This window comes from Schistocerca serialis, chromosome 8 (assembly GCF_023864345.2).
Source record: "Schistocerca serialis cubense isolate TAMUIC-IGC-003099 chromosome 8, iqSchSeri2.2, whole genome shotgun sequence".
Lineage (NCBI taxonomy): Eukaryota > Metazoa > Arthropoda > Insecta > Orthoptera > Acrididae > Schistocerca > Schistocerca serialis.
The window spans coordinates 317,158,640-317,178,599 of NC_064645.1; the positions used below are offsets into that span (position 1 = coordinate 317,158,640).

Consider the following 19,960-nt stretch of genomic DNA (forward strand, 5'->3'; position numbering starts at 1 on the left):
AAGCTGAAAAATTGTCCAGTGATGTGGTTAATAGAAATCTTGTCAACAATGTTGGTACCATGTTTTGCAACATTTCAGTGAAAAACTTTTCAGGTGAAGGTAGTTTACATCTTGTAGATATTCTGCAGCATTGCAGAGATAATTTTGTGTCCAATATGACTCGTATTATGAAAATTAAGTTTGTTAAGAAATTTCTAAAAAGTGAAGCATTAAGTTGCACTATCCAGTGTACTAATGACGGTACAACCTACACATATTTTGAAAAGGATTTATATTTAGGTTTTGATCAGAGACTGAACAAACTAGAATAAAAAGTGAATTTTTCAATGGACCAAATTACAGAGATGGAAATTGTAGCATGAAACAGTTTTGCAAAAATCAGCTTACAAAATTATCTCATTTGAGCAAATCTTTTGATGAACTCAGCAAAATAGATGCCTTAAAAAGGAAGTTACCAGCTGAGGTGCAGTGGGACCTAGTCTATGGGCCAAACAACATGATAGACTGATATTTGAAATATGTGGGCAAATTTGAAAAAAAAAACAGGGAAAAGCAACCATAACAAGCACACAAATTTCGAAAGAGGCAGTGTTCAAAATTGGCACAGTAATAGTCACAACAGGAGGGAACATAATAACCACAATGTTAACAATTATCAGCAGAAGGAACATAATAGAGCAGATGGCAATAATTTTCATTATGGAGAGCAACATGGTAATAGTTGGAACAGAAATTGGAATAGAAACAATAACAACAATGCAACGAAACAGGATGGGGTATTAATTCACAAAACAGAAAACTAACATTGGCCCCACTGCCATGCTGCAAGTTAGGGACTTATATAACAAATAACAAATGGACCATAAATAACATTAATACTGACACACAAGAAAAATGCTCTAGTGAAGTGGTCAGTAGCTATTTTAAAGATGTGTGTGTCTTGTTAACATCATATCTCTTGAGAAAGAACTATGTTAACCAGGTAAGGCTAAATATGTGAGTAAGGTAGGTCACCACAGAGAAACCGGGAAAGTGGGTACAGAAGAAATTAGTTTATCAGAATTCTATCATGTGGTAGTGACTTGTTATTTGTCAAATATTGAAGTAACTAATTTTTGTGATACTTTTGGAATTCAGAACCTAGTGGAAGAATGAGGTAAGAAAAAAGTGAATACTGCATTAATTGACAACAAATTAAGTGAAACTGGGTATTTAAACAGTAATGCAGTAGGGGATGATGTTGGTAATACACGCTGTGATATTGATGATTTTTGTGGTAATATTGACGACAGTAAATATAATGAACTGAAAGTAAGTGATGGTGAGTATAGTAATGAAGAATAATAGTATTTTGTTTGTTTTAAAGAAGAATTGGGGTAAGCTATTGGTGAGGAAATGTGTAGTAGTATCAATGATGCTGTATAGGTACCCAAGGACACTAATGGAAATATCACAGATAATGAAACTCTTGATTTAATAAATGATAAGGAGTCATATATAGATGATCATGCTAATTTGGTTACCAGTTATGACATAGAAAGTAGGCTCGTTAATAATATGAATGAAAGTGAATCTTTCTTATATAATGTATGGTTAAATAGTGATGCTATTGAGAAAGATGAAAGACTTAGAAAGATGAATAAAAATCTGTGTTCAACTTTATTTCTGACTAGTGGCATACAATTAAATATGTTATCATAAGACAACTTAAAGATAAGTGCTGTTCTATATGAAACAAGTATGTGTACTCGAATTGATGAAATTCTCAGTGACACTGATAATGTCTGTATTAATTTAATGGAAGTGTGCCAAGTTAGTCAAAATGGTAAGTGATTTGGAGGCTTTAGTTTTGAAGGGATAGAAGATGACATGTTATATGAAGATGTTAAGACTCATCAAAGTATTGTATGTTGTCCATTCCTTAAAGTTAGGATCATGGGAAGGTAGCCAAACATCAGCAGTGCCTGGATCCTTAAATAAAAATTAAAACATATTAAGTTACATGTATAAGTACCTTTAATTGAAGTATAGATTAAAGGTGCAACAGAGAAACCTAGTAAAGTGGTTAAAGCTAGGGTTTAATAACTTTCACAGTCGAGGAAGTAACTTTCACACATGGATGCTTAATAATTCAAGTTCTCAGTGAGGATCTTATTCTCGACATGTCAAGGATAGCTGGTGTGAATGCAGATTATTGTATTGATTATCAATGTACCTGATGGAGATTTTATGTGTACTAATTTTATAAAGTCAACTGTATCTTATGAAAATGAATCGTATACAACTGTTAAAAGACAGTGGATTTGTAGATAAAGATATGCCAGAATTAGACACAGATGAAAGAGAATTTAAAGGACTCGCAGACACTAAGCTTTCAGATGAAAAAGGGTTAACTGATAACCAGAAACATGCATTAGAACCTCTGTTGTGGAAGTATGGGAGTATAGCGATGCGTTTCGTAATATTCCAGGCAGAGTGAGAGGATATCAGAGTACTTTACAACTAAAACCACCCCAGTTATTTTTCATAAAGCCATATTGTGTACCCATAGCTAAGAGAGTTCCAGTTGACAAAGAGTTGCTTAAGACATCACTGAGACAAGTGTTACCCCATACAACAACCCATTAGTCTTTGTTTCAAAAGGAGTTGAAGGAGTCAGATTGGTACTGGTTTCTAGGCATCTCAACCAGTATTGTACTGAGGACCAGATCACTCTGAAAACAATGATGAACTTTCACATAAATTTAAAAATATTCAGATTATGTCTAGTTGGGATTTAACTTCTGGATTTCATCAGGTACCTTTACATCCTGAATCTCTTAAAAATACTGGCTTCCTTTAGAATGGTAGACGCTACCAATCGGTGTAGTACCTATTGATTTGAACTAATGTGTAGCTGAATTTATAAGAGCATTAGATTCTGTACTTGGTCCAGATTGGGTAGGGAAACTTATTATTTATGTAGATGACGTTTTGGTAACTGGACAAAGTTTGGAAGGTTATTTTGAATTATAGAAGCAGGTATGTGAAAAACTTAGGCAAGGAAGAATGACTCTGAAACTCGAAAAATGTGAATTTGCTGAACCTGAATTAAAATTCTTTGATCATGTAATAACTAAGGAAGGAAACTCAGAACATCCAGATATAACTAAAGCAACTTCAGATTTCCCAGCACCATGTATCAGAAAACAATTGAAACCATTTTATGGTTTCTGTGGATTTTATCGAAAATTTGAGTGGAAAAAGCTTAAATGTATCCTGTTTAAGCAATTTACTTAAAAAGAACATTTCTTGGGTTTGAACCCAAAAATGTCAGGAGGCATTTGGAAATATTAAGAAAGAACTGAATCATGAAAATTTGTTACACAAACCAGCTTCCAGCCTACCATTTTGCTTACACACAGATAGCAGGGACAAAAGTTTGGGAGCAGAACTATTTCAGGAAAAAAAAATTAATGAGAACTCATACATTACACAATTCCTTTTACAAGTGTAATGCTGTTATAACATTAGAAATCTTACACAGTTACAGAAAAATAATTATAGCTGTTTACTGCACATTTACTAAATTCAGATCCTATTTGTTGGCACATAAAATATTTGTATATTGAGACCCCAATGCATTAAGCTACCTACAGAAATGTACACTATATCAGAATAGACTTGCCAGTTGAGGAAAGTATTTGTAACAGTATGATTATGAAATTAAATATTCTAAATGTTCAGAAAATGTTGTTGCAGCTGCTTTGTCAAGGATGCCACTGGATGGGAGTAATGAAAATTTTGATCAAAATGAGTAAAAAAGAGTTAAAATCAGATATATGAAGGTTATACATAATGACAAAATTATTAGGGAATTGTGTAACAAAATTATGAGGAACCAAAACAATGGTTCAAGCTGTAGGTTAGTAATGAACTGCTTAGGCAAAAGACATTATGAAAAATTGGACAGATATTACAAAGTATATAAACACTTTTCAGGAGAACAGATGGGGACTCTGATGACTGGAAGTTACTGTTGGGCAGAAGAGGTAGCTGGGAACTTGACTAAGTATAAACGTGAGACTTATGGAAACTGCGCTATTCAAAAATTTATACAAGATCTACAAGAAAGTATTTATTTCTGTAAGATGGCTAAAAATGTTAGGAAAGAACTGTCTACTTGTGACAAGTGTCGGAGACTGAAGGTATGTAACAGAACTTGTCAAGGTGAGATGCAAAATATAGTACTGGAGAAACCTATGTATTTAGTTGCTGTGGATTTTTATGGAAGTTTACCAGAAAGTAAAAACGGTTATTGTTATATTTTTGCTTTGGTAGATGTGGTCTCGAAATATATAAAATTACATCCTGTCAGAAAAGCTAGAAATATGGAGATTATTGCTGAAATTGAAAAAGATTACTTAAAAAATGTAGAAAAACCTAGAGTCATTCTGTCAGACAATGGATCAGTTTGTATCAAAGTTTTGGAAGTCATTCATAGAAAAATCTGAAATCAAACGCATTTTAATTTCAGTTTATGATCCTTCATCCAATACAGCAGAGAACATATGTGTGAAATTAGTCTTTATGTTGCACATACTGTAGCCACAACCATCCTACATGGAATGGACGCACCAGTGAGAGGTGGGTGAATGTAGTGGACAATGAGGAGTGGGAGGAGGAGATTGACAGACAGAGAGGGGGATAGATAGAGATGGATACAGACAGGGGGAGAAGGAGATGGACAGAGAGAGGTGGGTGTAGGTGGTGTACAATGAGAAGGGGGAAGAGGAGATGGCTAGAGAGGGGGCAGGAGGAGATGGGTAGAGATGAGAGAGGAAGAGAGGGACAGAGACAGGGGGAGGAAGTGATGGATTAATAGAAGATTGAAATAAACATATAGCCAGACAGCACTGGGTACTCAGCTAGCATAAACATAAGAAGGCTTTTTCACTTCACAAAACAAATAACATTCGAAAAGAAAAATACCTGTAGAACCAAGCTGAAAATCTGACAAGAAAAAGACAGAAATTAAATAAAAATGTAACAGCAAAAAGTCTGTACCGAAGAAAGTACGATGGTGAGTCAAATGAAAACCTTAAATATTTTTTTAAATATTATTTACTGTGCAGAAGTGGTACAAAGCTATATCACTCTTGAACATAATCTCCCCCACGCTCATTGCAAGTCCTCCAGCGCTTACAAAGTTCATAAATTCCTTTAGAAAAAAATTCTTTTGGTAGTCCACTCAACCACTCGTGCGCCGTGTGGCGTACCTCTTCATCGGAACGGAACTTCTTTCCTCCCATTGCCGGCCCGGGTGGCCGAACGGTTCTAGGCACTACAGTCTGGAACCGCGCGATGAAAAATGGTTCAAATGGCTCTGAGCACTATGGGACTCAACTGCTGAGGTCATTAGTCCCCTAGAACTTAGAACTAGTTAAACCTAACTAACCTAAGGACATCACAAACATCCATGCCCGAGGCAGGATTCGAACCTGCGACCGTAGCGGTCTTGCGGTTCCAGACTGCAGCGCCTTTAACCGCACGGCCACTTCGGCCGGCGCGAACCGCGCGATCGCTACGGTCGCAGGTTCGAATCCTGCTTCGGGCAAGGATGTGTGTGATGTACTTAGGTTAGTTAGGTTTAAGTAGTTCTAAGTTCTAGGGGACTGATGACCTTAGAAGTTAAGTCCCATGATGCTCAGAACCATTTTTTTCCTCCCAGTGCGTCTTTGAGTGGTCCAGACATATAGAAATCACTTGGGGCAAGGTCTGGTGAGTATGGTGGATGAGGAAGACACTCAAAATGCAGGTCTGTGATTGTTGCAACTGTTGTACGGGCAGTGTGGGGCCTTGCATTGTCATGTTGCAAAAGGACACCTGCTCACAGCAATCCACGTCGCTTTGGTTTGTTTGCAGGCTGCAGATGATTTTTTAGGAAATTTGTGTATGATGCACTGGTGACAGTGGTCCCTCTAGACATGTAATGCTCCAAAATGACGCCTTTTTCGCCCCAAAAGAGAGTCAGCATAACCATCCCTGCTGATGGTTCTGTTCGAAACTCCTTTGGTTTTGGTGATCTACATCTACATCTACATCTATACTCCGCGAGCCACCTTACGGTGTGTGGCGGAGGGTACTTATTGTACCACTATCTGATCCCCCCTTCCCTGTTCCATTCACGAATTGTGCGTGGGAAGAACGACTGCTTGTAAGTCTCCGTATTTGCTCTAATTTCTCGGATCTTTTCGTTGTGATCATTACGCGAGATATATGTGGGCGGTAGTAATATGTTGCCCATCTCTTCCCGGAATGTGCTCTCTCGTAATTTCGATAATAAACCTCTCCGTATTGCGTAACGCCTTTCTTGAAGTGTCCGCCACTGGAGCTTGTTCAGCATCTCCGTAACGCTCTCGCGCTGACTAAATGTCCCCATGACGAATCGCGCTGCTTTTCGCTGGATCATGTCTATCTCTTCTATTAATCCAACCTGGTAAGGGTCCCATACTGATGAGCAATACTCAAGAATCGGACGAACAAGCGTTTTGTAAGCTACTTCTTTCGTCGATGAGTCACATTTTCTTAGAATTCTTCCTATGAATCTCAACCTGGCGCCTGCTTTTCCCACTATTTGTTTTATGTGATCATTCCACTTCAGATCGCTCCGGATAGTAACTCCTAAGTATTTTACGGTCGTTACCGCTTCCAATGATTTACCACCTATGGCATAATCGTACTGGAATGGATTTCTGCCCCTATGTATGCGCATTATATTACATTTATCTACGTTTAGGGAAAGCTGCCAGCTGTCGCACCATGCATTAATCCTCTGCAGGTCCTCCTGGAGTACGTACGAGTCTTCTGATGTTGCTACTTTCTTGTAGACAACCGTGTCATCTGCAAATAGCCTCACGGAGCTACCGATGTTGTCGACTAAGTCATTTATGTATATTGTAAACAATAAAGGTCCTATCACGCTTCCCTGCGGTACTCCCGAAATTACCTCTACATCTGCAGATTTTGAACCGTTAAGAATGACATGTTGTGTTCTTTCTTCTAGGAAATCCTGAATCCAATCACAAACCTGGTCCGATATTCCGTAAGCTCGTATTTTTTTCACTAAACGTAAGTGCGGAACCGTATCAAATGCCTTCCTGAAGTCCAGGAATACGGCATCAATCTGCTCGCCAATGTCTACGGCACTGTGAATTTCTTGGGCAAATAGGGCGAGCTGAGTTTCACATGATCTCTGTTTGCGGAATCCATGTTGGTTATGATGAAGGAGATTTGTATTATCTAAGAACGTCATAATACGAGAACACAAAACATGTTCCATTATTCTACAACAGATTGACGTAAGCGAAATAGGCCTATAATTATTCGCATCTGATTTATGACCCTTCTTGAAAATGGGAACGACCTGCGCTTTCTTCCAGTCGCTAGGTACTTTACGTTCTTCCAGCGATCTACGATAAATTGCTGATAGAAAGGGGGCAAGTTCTTTAGCATAATCACTGTAGAATCTTAAGGGTATCTCGTCTGGTCCGGATGCTTTTCCGCTACTAAGTGATAGCAGTTGTTTTTCAATTCCGATATCGTTTATTTCAATATTTTCCATTTTGGCGTCCGTGCGACGGCTGAAGTCAGGGACCGTGTTACGATTTTCCGCAGTGAAACAGTTTCGGAACACTGAATTCAGTATTTCTGCCTTTCTTCGGTCGTCCTCTGTTTCGGTGCCATCGTGGTCAACGAGTGACTGAATAGGGGATTTAGATCCGCTTACCGATTTTACATATGACCAAAACTTTTTAGGGTTCTTGTTTAGATTGTTTGCCAATGTTTTATGTTCGAATGAGGGTGATGAGGGATGGCGCCATTCCTTGCTCGCTCTCTTCGTTTCCGGTTGGTGGAAGTGAACCCAGGTTTCGTCCCCAGTAACGATTCTTGCAAGGAAGCCATCACCTTCTCGTTCAAAGCACCGAAGAAGTTCTTCACAAGCATCAACACGTCGCTCTCTCATTTCAGGAGTCAGCTGCCGGGACACCCATCTTGCAGACACTTTGTGGAACTGGAGCACATCATGCACAGTGTGGTGTGCTGACCCATGACTAATCTGTAAACATGCTGCAATGTTATTCAGTGTCACTCGTCGGTTTTCCTTCACTATTGCTTCAACTGCTGCAATGTTCTGTGGAGTCACAACTCGTTGTGCCTGACCTGGACGAGGAGCATCTTCTACTGAAGTCACACCATTTGCGAATTTCCTACTCCATTCGTAGACTTGCTGCTGTGACAAACATGCATCACCGTACTGAACCTTCATTCGTCGATGAATTTCAATTGGTTTCACACCTTCATTACGCAAAATCTGAATAACAGAACGCTGTTATTCCCTGGTGGAAGTCGGAAGTGGGGCGGCCATCTTTATACTGATACTGCGATGGTATGTGTGCATCTGCACTATGCTGCCACCTGCAGGCCATTCTGCACGCTGTTTGTAGCACTCTTACCAACTTATAGGGAAACAGCATGAAATTTCGATTTGTTATTGCAAATTTAAGGTTTTCATTTGACTCACTCTCGTACAAAAAATTTACCATATGTATATATGAACGATTTCGGTGCTTTTTAAGTATCTCTCCGTTCCACAGAGGTTTACTACATATTTGTCAATACCCTAATGTTGTTGTATCATATGTGCTGATTATTAGTGTAAGTAGGCTGTTTAGATTTTTATATTCGTAACGCCACGTAGCGCTTTGTATGAAAATCACTGGCTGTGCTGTGTGCAGTATGTGGCTGGTTAGCATTGTTGTAATATTCGCTATTGTAGTGTTGGGCAGTTGGATGTTAACAGCGCGTAGCGTTGCGCAGTTGGAGGTGAGCCGTCAGCAGTGGTGGATGTGGGGAGAGAGATGGCGGAGTTTTGAGAGCGGATGATCTGGACGTGTGTCCATCAGAGACAGTAAATTTGTAAGACTGGATGTTATGAACTTATGTACGTATTATGACTTTTGAACACTATTAAGGTAAATACATGGTTTGTTCTTCATCAAAATCTTTCATTTGCTAACTGTGCCTATCAGTAGTTAGTGCCTTCAGTAGTTAGAATCGTTTATTTAGCTGGCAGTAGTGGCGCTCGCTGTATTGCAGTAGTTTGAGTAACGAAGATTTTTGTTAGGTGAGTGATTCATGAAAGGTTTAGGTTATTGTTAGTCAGAGCCATTCTTTTGTAGGGATTATTAAAAGTCAGATTGCGTTGCGCTAAAAATATTGTGTGTCAGTTTAGTGTTGATCAGAATAAGTAAATAGAGTAATGTCTGAGTGCGTTCAGTTTTGCTCAGCTACTTGAAAAGCAAATAATGTAAGAGGTTTAATCAGCACAGTCATTCATAAATTTTTCTATGGAGACGTTTCATTAGCACCAAAAGGACAGTAACACAGCGTTCATAGGCTATGCTCGTTCTTTCGGTTCTCTTCCATTCTTTTCAGTGTAAACGCTTGTTCACAGTTGGAAGTGAATGGCAGTGAAAGCTGGCGAATTGTCTATGGAAGCTCTTTCGCATGTGTTTGCTTCCATTGGCTCCAGTATGCACCGGGCTTAAAGTGCTCTCCACGGTAATGCAGGGAATGGAAAGCCGCACTGCTACTTGTTAGCAGCACACAAAATCTTTAGTAGGTTCCGGAACGTAGTAACGGGCGAGGTTCGAGGGGCGTTCTGCGCTCACCTTGTAGTCGCGGTGCGGTGGTCCTGCTGGCAGCCAGCGACGCACCAGCGGGCTGAGGAGGCGCGGCTGTGGCCAGTGGGCGCGGCTGCTGCCCCAGCCCCCGGTGGCGGCGCTCACCGCCAGAGACACGGCGAGCGCCAGCAGCCAGCCCAGCGCCGTGTACCACACGTGCGACACAGCGAACACCGGCCACACCCAGCTGTGGGCACGAGGCACCAGACTCCGTGACTGTGCAGCCAAGCAGCAGGATCAGGGCGTGAGGGGGTGAGGTGGCTGGGAACGTCAGATGCGGAACCAGGAGGAGGTCGGGGGTGTCACGGTCAGGACCCTGCCTCTTCCCCCCAACTGCGAGCAATCGACATTACTAATTGGCCGATACAATCACTTGGTCACCTCACTCCAGATACAAGTTGCATATCTAACAGCTTTCAGAGGCAACGAAAATTTGATTTTTAGTACTTAATATACTTATTATGTATAATTTTACTTTAGATTAGATTAAATTTACTTTCATTCCAATTGATCCGTAGTGAGGTGGTCCTCCTGGATGTAGAACATGTCAGAAAAACAAGAACACATGACAAATATTTGCAACTCAAACAAATAAGCTAATGTACCATTCCACAGGTCCCAAGTGGAATGATCGTCATTTTTTAATGAACACTATATGAAAGGATCTTTTTACAAATACTAATGCACTGAATTTAAAATAAATAGTTTTTTATTTATTTATAATGTAATAAACTTGTAATACAACTATTATAATACTTATTTACAATGAAAACATTACTGCACTAAAATGGTGCAGAAGTTAGATTGTACTTACACAAACAAACACACACACACACACACACACACACACACACACACACACACTCGCTTATTTACAATGAACACGTTACTGCACTAAAATTGTGCAGAAGTTACATTGTACTTATATATATATATATATATATATATATATATATATATATATATATATATATATATATGTATCAGCTGGTTCTACTGACAAATTGATCAATGGAGTAGAAGGAGTTGGCCACCAATAAATCCTTTCGACTTCTCTTAAACTGAATTTCATTGGTTGTTAAGCCTTTTATGGCTGCTGGCAATTTATTGAAAATGTGTGTTCCTGAATAATGCACACCTCTCTGTACAAGACTAAGTGACTTTAAATCTTTGTGATGATTATTCTTATTTCTAGTATTGATTCCATGAATTGAGCTGTTGGTTTGAGAAAGTGATATATTTTTAGTGAAAAATTTCATTAAAGAATAAATGTATTGGGAAGCAGTAGTTGGTAGCCAATATGATTATGGTACTTAAAGTCTGTAACATTTCACCTGATTGATGTTAACAAGTATGAAGTTTAAGCCATTTTACGATTTCACCTGATTGTATAAACGAGTATGAAGTTTAAGCTGTTATAATTTGTCAAAAATCGGATTTATATGCCACCTGAAGTACACACACACACATGTATTCGACACCTCAAAACAAACACCTCCAAATCCTTTAAATAATTATTCTGTAATAATGTTGTTACGATGTATATTCTTTGCACTTTGCGATTATGTCTTCTCTTCTGCTATACGAACCTTGCACCCAGCAGATTCCAGACGCCATATTTGTTTACAAATATGACAGTATACATGTGATGTGTTACGACGGCGAAAGGAACCTGTGTCCACTGGAGGTACTCTATTTTACTTATTTTATGTTTACCGTTAGATATCAGTTTAATTTTTTGTCAGAAGAAACCCAAAACCAGGTTCTGAAAAAGTGTCTTGTTTCTCAACTAGACAGTGCCACAAGTGCCTCCAAAAAATCGTAACACAATACACACACAAATGTCATACTAACTAATGTAAATCCACCCGATGATGGAGTTTTAAACCTTTGAAACGCGTCGTGGAAATAAATAAAACGGTGACTGGTAAAAGTAAACTAGTTGTTTCATTTAATGTCAATAACAGTCACGGTAAAGCATAACCTAAAATGTTCGCATTTAAAGTTTCGAGGGTAAGTCAATTATTATCCCCAGTTTAGTTACATTTTTGTTTATTTTGGTAGTACTGTCGTTTTACGTTGATGACGCATTCTTTGTTTATGTTGTTATGTCCTAGCAATTTTCAAGCTGCTAGGTTAGTTTCGTTATCGCTGCCGTGCTGTTAATGATGGCTGCTCCGCTCTCTATTTGCACCAAAGAAGGACAACGTTCAGTGATCCATTTTTTGCGGTCGAACACGTATCAGGGTCCGAAATTCATCGGAGACTTTCGGTACAGTACGGGAATACTGTTTTGCCACAACGGAGTGGCTACGAATGGGTTGAAAAATTCCGAAATGGTCGCACAAGTGTTACGCACGATGAAGGAGCCGGACGACCGTTTGTGTGTGTGTGTGTGTGTGTGTGTGTGTGTGTGTGTGTGCGGGTGGGTGGGTGGAACATCGTCTGCAAATTAGTCATGGTTCTGCCTACGAAATCATCCACAACAGACATCGGTTTCATAAAGTTTGTCAAGATGGGTCCCAAAGCAACTCACATAGTTGCATAAACAAACGCCCTTGGACAACTGTAAAAAAAAAAAAAAAAAAGGATCGCTATGGTAACGAAGGGGACAACTTCTTAGACAGGATCATTACTGGTGACGAAACATGGATCCATCATTACGAGCCGGAGAGTAAACGGCAGAGTATGGTATGGAAACATCCAAATTCGCCGTGCAAGAAAAAGTTCAAGACCCGGCCGTCCGCAGGAAAACTAATGCTTACGGTATTTTGGGACGTACAAGGTCCAGTACTGGAGCATTATGGGGAAAGGAGCACAACAATAAACAGTGTACGTTACAGTGAGATGCTTACTGCCAGGCTAAAGCCTGTAATTCGAAGCAAACGCTGAGGATTGCTGTCGAATGGTGTTGTGTTGTTGCACGACAATGCCCGTCCGCATACTCCTGCCCACGCTGCTGAAACGCTCCAGAAATTCAAATTTGAAGTACTGGATCATCCTCCATATAGTCCAGATTTTCTCCCTTCTGAGTGTCACTTGTTTGGTCTACTCAGGCATTAAGGAGTCGTACATTTGCCTTGGACGAAGCAATGAAAGAAGCGGGGCATTCCTGGCTCGCAGCTCAACCGAGAAACTTCTTTTATGAGGGCATCAGGAAGCTTGTACAACGATGGACCAAGTGGCGTTGGAACGCAAGGGGACTAGGTCGAAAAATGATGTTCTTCTAAGTTTTCTATTTGATTACAATAAAATTTTATAACTACTTTGAGGATAGTTATTGACTTAGCCTCGTATTAACTAGCAGATTGGCTGTAGGTGCGTGGCACTGTGGGAACTGTGTGTGCCTCGAGACCGATAGAGTACCTGTGATGTTCCCATAGGAACGCAGAAAAGTGATGGACAAAGGGACTCTGGTGAAGCTACAATAGGCTCAGCAAGCTTTTAGTGGATAACCCATTTGCTTTCAACAATTAAACGAGCCTCAGATTAGAACCAATATCGAATATCACAGAGTCTTTGAGCAGATCTGGCAGTTATGATGGCCAACGAGGTCCTAGTGAAGACACAGTCGCTTGAAGAAATACAAAAGAATTGAGACTATTAATGTTGTGTCCTTCGAAAAGGATGCAAGAATCCAGGAAATAGCGTGGATAATGACAGAATGGAACATGTTGATAGTGGAACTAAGCGAGGGAAGAAAGAAAGCGACTGGTAGTAACATGCTAGGAAAGGGATATAAGATGTGGTGGTCAGGAAGAGACAAAGGAAGCAATGATATCCCAATAATAGTAACTAAAGAATTGGCGAACGAAGCAAAATGTAACTGACAGAATAATTAAACTTAAGACAATAATGGAAGGAAATTTTCTAGATATAATCCAGGTTTATGCTTCTGTAACAGTATCCGAAACAGACGAAATGGAACATAGGAAGCTAAGAGAATATCACAGACGTGTGGAAGGTGACCTGTTACTAGAGGTATGTCTGAGAAATAAATTGATAATGGTAATGGATGGCATAAGAAAACAGCCACAAGTTTACCAGATACAGCTGAACTTAAGAACAGAAATCCATAACAAAATAATTTAAAAATAATTGAAGAAATTAGAAGATGTGTTAATCTCGATGGAGACCATACACTGTAGGTAGGGACCCTGAAAAAAGCCAGAAAAGGTATGTGCAAGGAAAAAAGACAGACAAAAATCAAGTGCTAACTGAAAGACAGAGAAACACAAGAAGTATAGAGGGCAGTTAGCGTGTCGATCAACAGACTGGTACGATGCTTCTCACACTTTTTCTGAATTTCCTGTGGCAGGTTCTAGTGAACAGTATTTAAGTCAGTTTGTTGCATTTGAAAGAGGAAACCATTTGTATGAAATACCGCAAAGGATCATAGACTTATATTCGAGACAATTTCTTTAAAATTGAAATCAACACTACCATAAAAAAAAATTGTTTCCTATTTCGTTTCCTAAATGGAAATATGATTAGAAATTATTTGCACTAAAATTAAAATCTTATAAATATGTACTTTCTTACAGAAAATTACTGAGATTAATTTGCCTTAGTATGAAATTCTCCAATCATTTCGGAAAGTAAAGACCTACGTCACACTTTTCACAATAGTACCTTAGTACACAGTACAATAGTACAATAGTATCACAATAGTATCTTTCTTTTCCACTTTCCCAGATCTTGCCTTCTTTCGTTCTGCACAACCTTTGCGTCTTCTCTGAGTTGGACATTTCTGTAGCTGGAATGAATTTAGGGAAACGTTTTCCACTGAGTCCGTTTACAAGTGAACTATTTTGATTGGAAGTTGATTCAGTCCGGTTTCCTTTGTTCACTTAAGCCTCTGCCAAGTCAGTAACTACTTCTACAAGATACTGCTAGTAGTCCTCGATGTTTTACATGAAACGTACGATTTTGCAATCGCTATCACCAAAATATAAAAACTACTTTCTCCCAAAAAGTTATTTGCATCCTCCCGAAAGGGTAGTATCCCTAATACCCCATTCGATAGTCCCTGTGGTCCACACCAGCCTTGTTTTCACTGTCGTTCAAAACACAGTAAGGTTTCGTCTTCTCAGCCATTCCTGGTTTAGTTTTCACATTGACAATGGATGCACTTATTTCGTGTTTTGTCGTAAGAAGAAATACATTCCTAATGTCTTTCCATTTTACAAACTGCAGATGGTCTTGTCTGTGAAACGAAAGTTCATTTTTTTTCAGCTCCTTGGCAGTTAGATATATTATACTGAATTGTATGTTGAAGATATATACAAAGGGTGTAGCAGACAACAATCGAAGTCCTTTGCACTGTGTGTGACCTTGTCAGCGCGGGGCGTGTCAACAAGGGAAGCGTGAATGCCACAAAGCAAATAACACACAATGTTGTTTGTATTCCGTTCCCACCATAACGAGTGGCAGTTACTGCAAAGTAAATTATTTCAGTCGTAGTCCAAACATCATAGGATCACATAAAATGAACGATAGACATAAGACAAATGTTGTAATATATTAACAGAGCTGAGAAACGGTGGACCTTGGTAGGTTCCACGTCACTCGTCTTTTTGGAGGGTAATGCGCGCGACGTACGAGCTACGTTTTTCGTCTCCGAAATGCTGGTTAAGGCAGCGGAAGAAACATTGAAGAATATCAACTAAAGTCAGGCACAAAGAAATTTCATGGTGGAATGAAAGAATTCCAGAAGCAGTCAAGAAGAAGAATAACACATGGAGAAATTGGTTCAAAAACAGATGGGAACATAATAGAGAAAAATTTAAATGACTAAGCAGAGCAGCAAGGAAAATGATAGCATTGGCTGATGTGACATATTGAAGAAAATTAACCAAAAAAGTAAAAAAAAAAGAATTTGTAGGACAACAGGAAGACATTAAACCACGTATCAGGTAACAGAAGGAAATAAAAAGAGAATTATTGGAGGAAGAAGCTTTGAAAATATGGAAAGAGAACTTCCACAAAGTTTATGAAGGGCGAGATGAAACAAATACACATGATGAGATAGAGGTGGACGAAAGACATATCACAGAGGAAATAGAAAGAGAAGATTGGCAGATCTTGGACGTAGAGAAATGTATATTAGGAATAAAAAGTGACAAAGTTCCTGGCATAGATGGCATCAGAGTGGATATAACCAAAGCCACAGAACCTATTGGCATTTGAGATTACTGATGATCGGACAAAATTATTGCACCTATCTTTAAAAAGTGTAACAAGGTGCTCTGTGAAAATTACAGAGGAACAGCGCTATTGTGCCACTGCATGAAGATTCATATAAGGATTTCGACCAGGAAGATTAACTACAGATGCCATGCTTACAGACAGACAGGTTGTAGAAAAGAAATGGGCGTTTGGGAAAGGCATCAGAGTTGTATTCATAGAGGCATATGGCCAAGTTAGAGGGAAAGAAAGCTCTGAGCAAAATACGAGCAACAGAGATGAGCGTTGGAAACCGGATCCTTGGTAAGACGAGTAGGGATAGGACAAGGAATGAAACAATATGAAACACCCTGCAGATCAAGCCCTTAAAGGAAACTATGGAGAGAGATAGGCTTACATGGTCTGGCCACATTAAAAGAATGGTAGCAGAAAGACTTCCAAATTGGCGAATATAAATGAGAAAGAATCACAAAAATGTACATTATATATTCTGGAAGAAGCTATAAATTTAGAGTCCTACCGTCTGGTTTCATGTGACTGCAGATGTAGTCTCGGAAAAAGTATCCAAACAACAGTTATTGGATCGAATGCGTATATTTTTGGATTGTGTATCACAGTTACTTCTAGCTGCTAAAAACATCTGGAGCTGAGTAAATATTTTACAGGTATTTTGGAGGGCTGGAGCAACATAAAATCTCTAAAACACATAATGTAGTAGGAAACATTAAATGTATTGGTCTCATCACTTCATTGCCAGGAATCATACCTGACCAAAACAAAACTCCAGTAGTTCGAAATTTTCCTGCACCACATAATACACACTTAAGGTCACTCGTTGAGTCATGTAGCCTTTATCGAAGTTTTGTTGCGACACAGGCACGGAATGGCAAAGCACTACACTGACTGTTAAAGAAAAATACTATTTGGGAGTGGACAGCAGAAAGCTAATCAGCTCTTGATGGAAATGTATAAGAACTGAGGAAGGCCAGAGTTTGAGTTTCGTTTATCAATGGATGTTTTGTGTGTTCATTTAGACATTACTTAAAAATCCAATTTACCTGCAGAAAAGCGAAATATTGCACAAGAAGTTATGCAAGTAATATTCTAAGAACTGGCGAGGAATCACATTCCATCACTAAATTTGAAGCTTTAGACGCAATCTGAGCATTAATAATATTTAATTTTTATTTAGCAAGTCACCATAAAAAGTATATAGAGATTATAAAGTATTCCGTTGTAAATTGTTGCATGCATGTTTTGTATGATGGTCATTGTAGTTGCAAGAGTGCAATTTTGAATTAATTTACATTCAAGAAGAACATATTTACCACCAGGACTGGAAGAATCAGCTCTACACAATGAAGCAAATACTGACTGCCTTGTCTACAGTAAAAGATAAAGTAATGGTGAGCCGAACAACATGTTTATACCACACTATATTCTTGAACGAGATGTATTGTTTTACAGAAGATGGCCTGGTATTAACTGGCTAGTATGTATGATAAATGAGGTGACTTGGGATACGCACTAGATGTAGGGGCACTCCCGTGTCATTAAATGTGCTAAATGTTTAATTAATACTGTTATTTCCACAACATCAGGGGGAAAGTATAAAATGCTTTAAATCTTGTTTATTATGTCAAAAAACAATTGCAAGTAATAAGGGCAGGAAAGGAGTTCTACAGCTAATTATTCCTACTAGATCACTAGAAATGGTCACTTTGTAAATATGTGGATGTATGATGTTTCTTTACATAATGTTTTCATTAAGCATTTAAAATTATACACGATATAAAATACAACCGACACAGTGACTATTAAAAGAACTCGTTTCATAACCTGAGGCAATAAGTCTTGTAACTCTTTAGCTGAGTGAGGAGTAACTTGAATATTCATGACAGAAATACACAATGAAGCAAACCCAGCAAAACAAGTGTTTGGAGAAGTGAAAGTGGTTTTACTATCTGTACTACTTAGAAAAAATCATGAATAATTTGTCATAATTATCTACAGATTTTACAATATTCCACAAGAAGATAAATTTGAGCTAGACTATCATTACATTGTAAAGCCAAGTATTTTGACATGAAAATAAAAACGAAGATACCATTCTAAGAATTGATATTTAGTTCTTCTAAAAAGTCACTCTAAATCGTCACTTATGCTTGGATGTATAATGAAATAGTAAATGTTATATACTGGATCATGTTATCATGTTGAAATGATTGCACGCTGCACTCTGGAACTAACATGTTACTCAGTTTATGGATATATGAATGGACTGTATGCTTAGCAAGATTTAAAATATTTTAAACGTAATAAGAAAAGAGATGAAGAAACAGCCAGCAGAAGCAATAGTTTGCCATGTGCTATACGTTGTATTTTTATGCCTTGTATTGGTTATCGAAAATAATTAAATATGCATTATGTAAACTAAAGGAGACAGGGAAGAAAGGAAAGGAAATGGATATCAGCTGTTCGGTACATTGTGCAGAATCAGTGGCAACGAGTGAAAACGTATACAGGACTGGGAGTCGAACCCATGATCTCCCGCTTACTAGGCAGTTGCGTTAAACACTACACACCTGGACATAGTGTTTATCACAAATCCGCGGACTATATCGGCAAGCTCCCTGGCCAACTCACATTCCAAACCAGCACCACCTATCCGCAGTTCCGATCCATGTCCTTCATGCTCACTAAATTTAGATTCCTGTTGGGGGTCGAACGTAAATGTGCGCCCTCACTGAATGTTGTGGATTCATTGCCCATTTAGGCGAATCATATACATGAATCTGTGGCATCTGTTGTTTAGGACATATCTGAAAGAACAGGTGCCACGAGGGATCCACAGCTGTGATAAATTGAAGAGGGAGAGGGGAATAAGGAAAGGAAAGGGAAGGAACTAATGATATCAGCTGCATTGCGATTTAGTGCGGAATCAGTGGTGAGAAGCAAAATCGAGAGCCAGAACGGGACTCTAGCCCGGGATCTATTGTTTACTAGTCAATTGCGTTAACTACTGCATCACCCAGACACTGTTCCTCAAGACAACCGATGCAATGAAGACACCGAAAGAGATAGGTAAGTTGACAAAAGCTGTTTGTAACACAAGGGCATCATATGTGTATAATGGAGGAAAACATTCCTGAAAGAGTGTAACTGGAGTGCAGTGTAGTATAGAAACGATCAGGGGACCGCGGGAAACCGTACAAGAAAGGAGGAAGGACACTGCCTGGAAAAAAAGTGAAGCACCCAGAGGATATAGTCAATGTACACAGATACATCATCGACGGGTATGTAACTGATTGGAGTATCATTTTTCTGCGACAGGTGGACCGACCATCTGGCTGAATTGGCGTTGCTCGTATTTAGTGTCGTTACCAGCCTTGGTAGGATGTTTATGGGGTGTGAGAAGCCTCAGACGTTGAGTGATCACTGTGAACGAAACGGAGATGCCATCTACCCATGTGAGCGTTAACAATGCCTGCCACAATTTGAAAGGGCCTCACTGTGAGTCTACATTTCGCCGGCATTTCGAGTACTCGGATGTGACAGTTTCCGAATGTTAGACATCGTGAGAACGGGCATACTTGTCGTCAAGTTCCGATCGACCAGAACAGATCACCACAAGGTTAGATCGCCGTATAGTGCACCAAGCACATAGTAACTCCTACAAATCTGCGCTCGACACCATAGAACAAGACTATCTGCAAAAATCTGTGGCATCCCGCACCACTGGTTGGAGAATAGCAGCAGTCAGACTAGGAAATTAGCGACCCACACGTAGCCAGCAGTCAACACTTCAACACAAAACGGTTGAGTCTGGAGTGCCGCATTGAGCGGGGGACCATTAACTGATGCTAAAAGGCGTCGCATTGTGTTCAGTGACGAATCGCGGTTCCACGCTACCTCGGATGACGATCACCAGCGAGTATGGCGGTGATGTGAGAAGACGTCCCGTCCTCCCAATATTATGGAAAGACGCAACGGTGTTCCTTCCAGCATAATGGTGTGGAGAGTTGTGGTACATGAGTTCAAGCCATGGC

At 39.3% G+C, this 19,960-nt stretch overlaps 1 protein-coding gene across 3 annotated transcripts in view; it reads right to left on the minus strand.

Moving 5' to 3' along the window:
• Positions 1-19,960, minus strand: part of LOC126416410 (sodium-coupled monocarboxylate transporter 1-like) — a 253,907-nt gene that overhangs the window by 13,865 nt on the left and 220,082 nt on the right. For all 3 annotated transcript variants that reach the window (XM_050084124.1, XM_050084122.1, XM_050084123.1), the window contains exon 14: positions 9,714-9,912. In XM_050084124.1, coding sequence (XP_049940081.1) covers positions 9,714-9,912 — 199 coding nt within the window. The remainder of the gene's footprint in view (positions 1-9,713; positions 9,913-19,960) is intronic.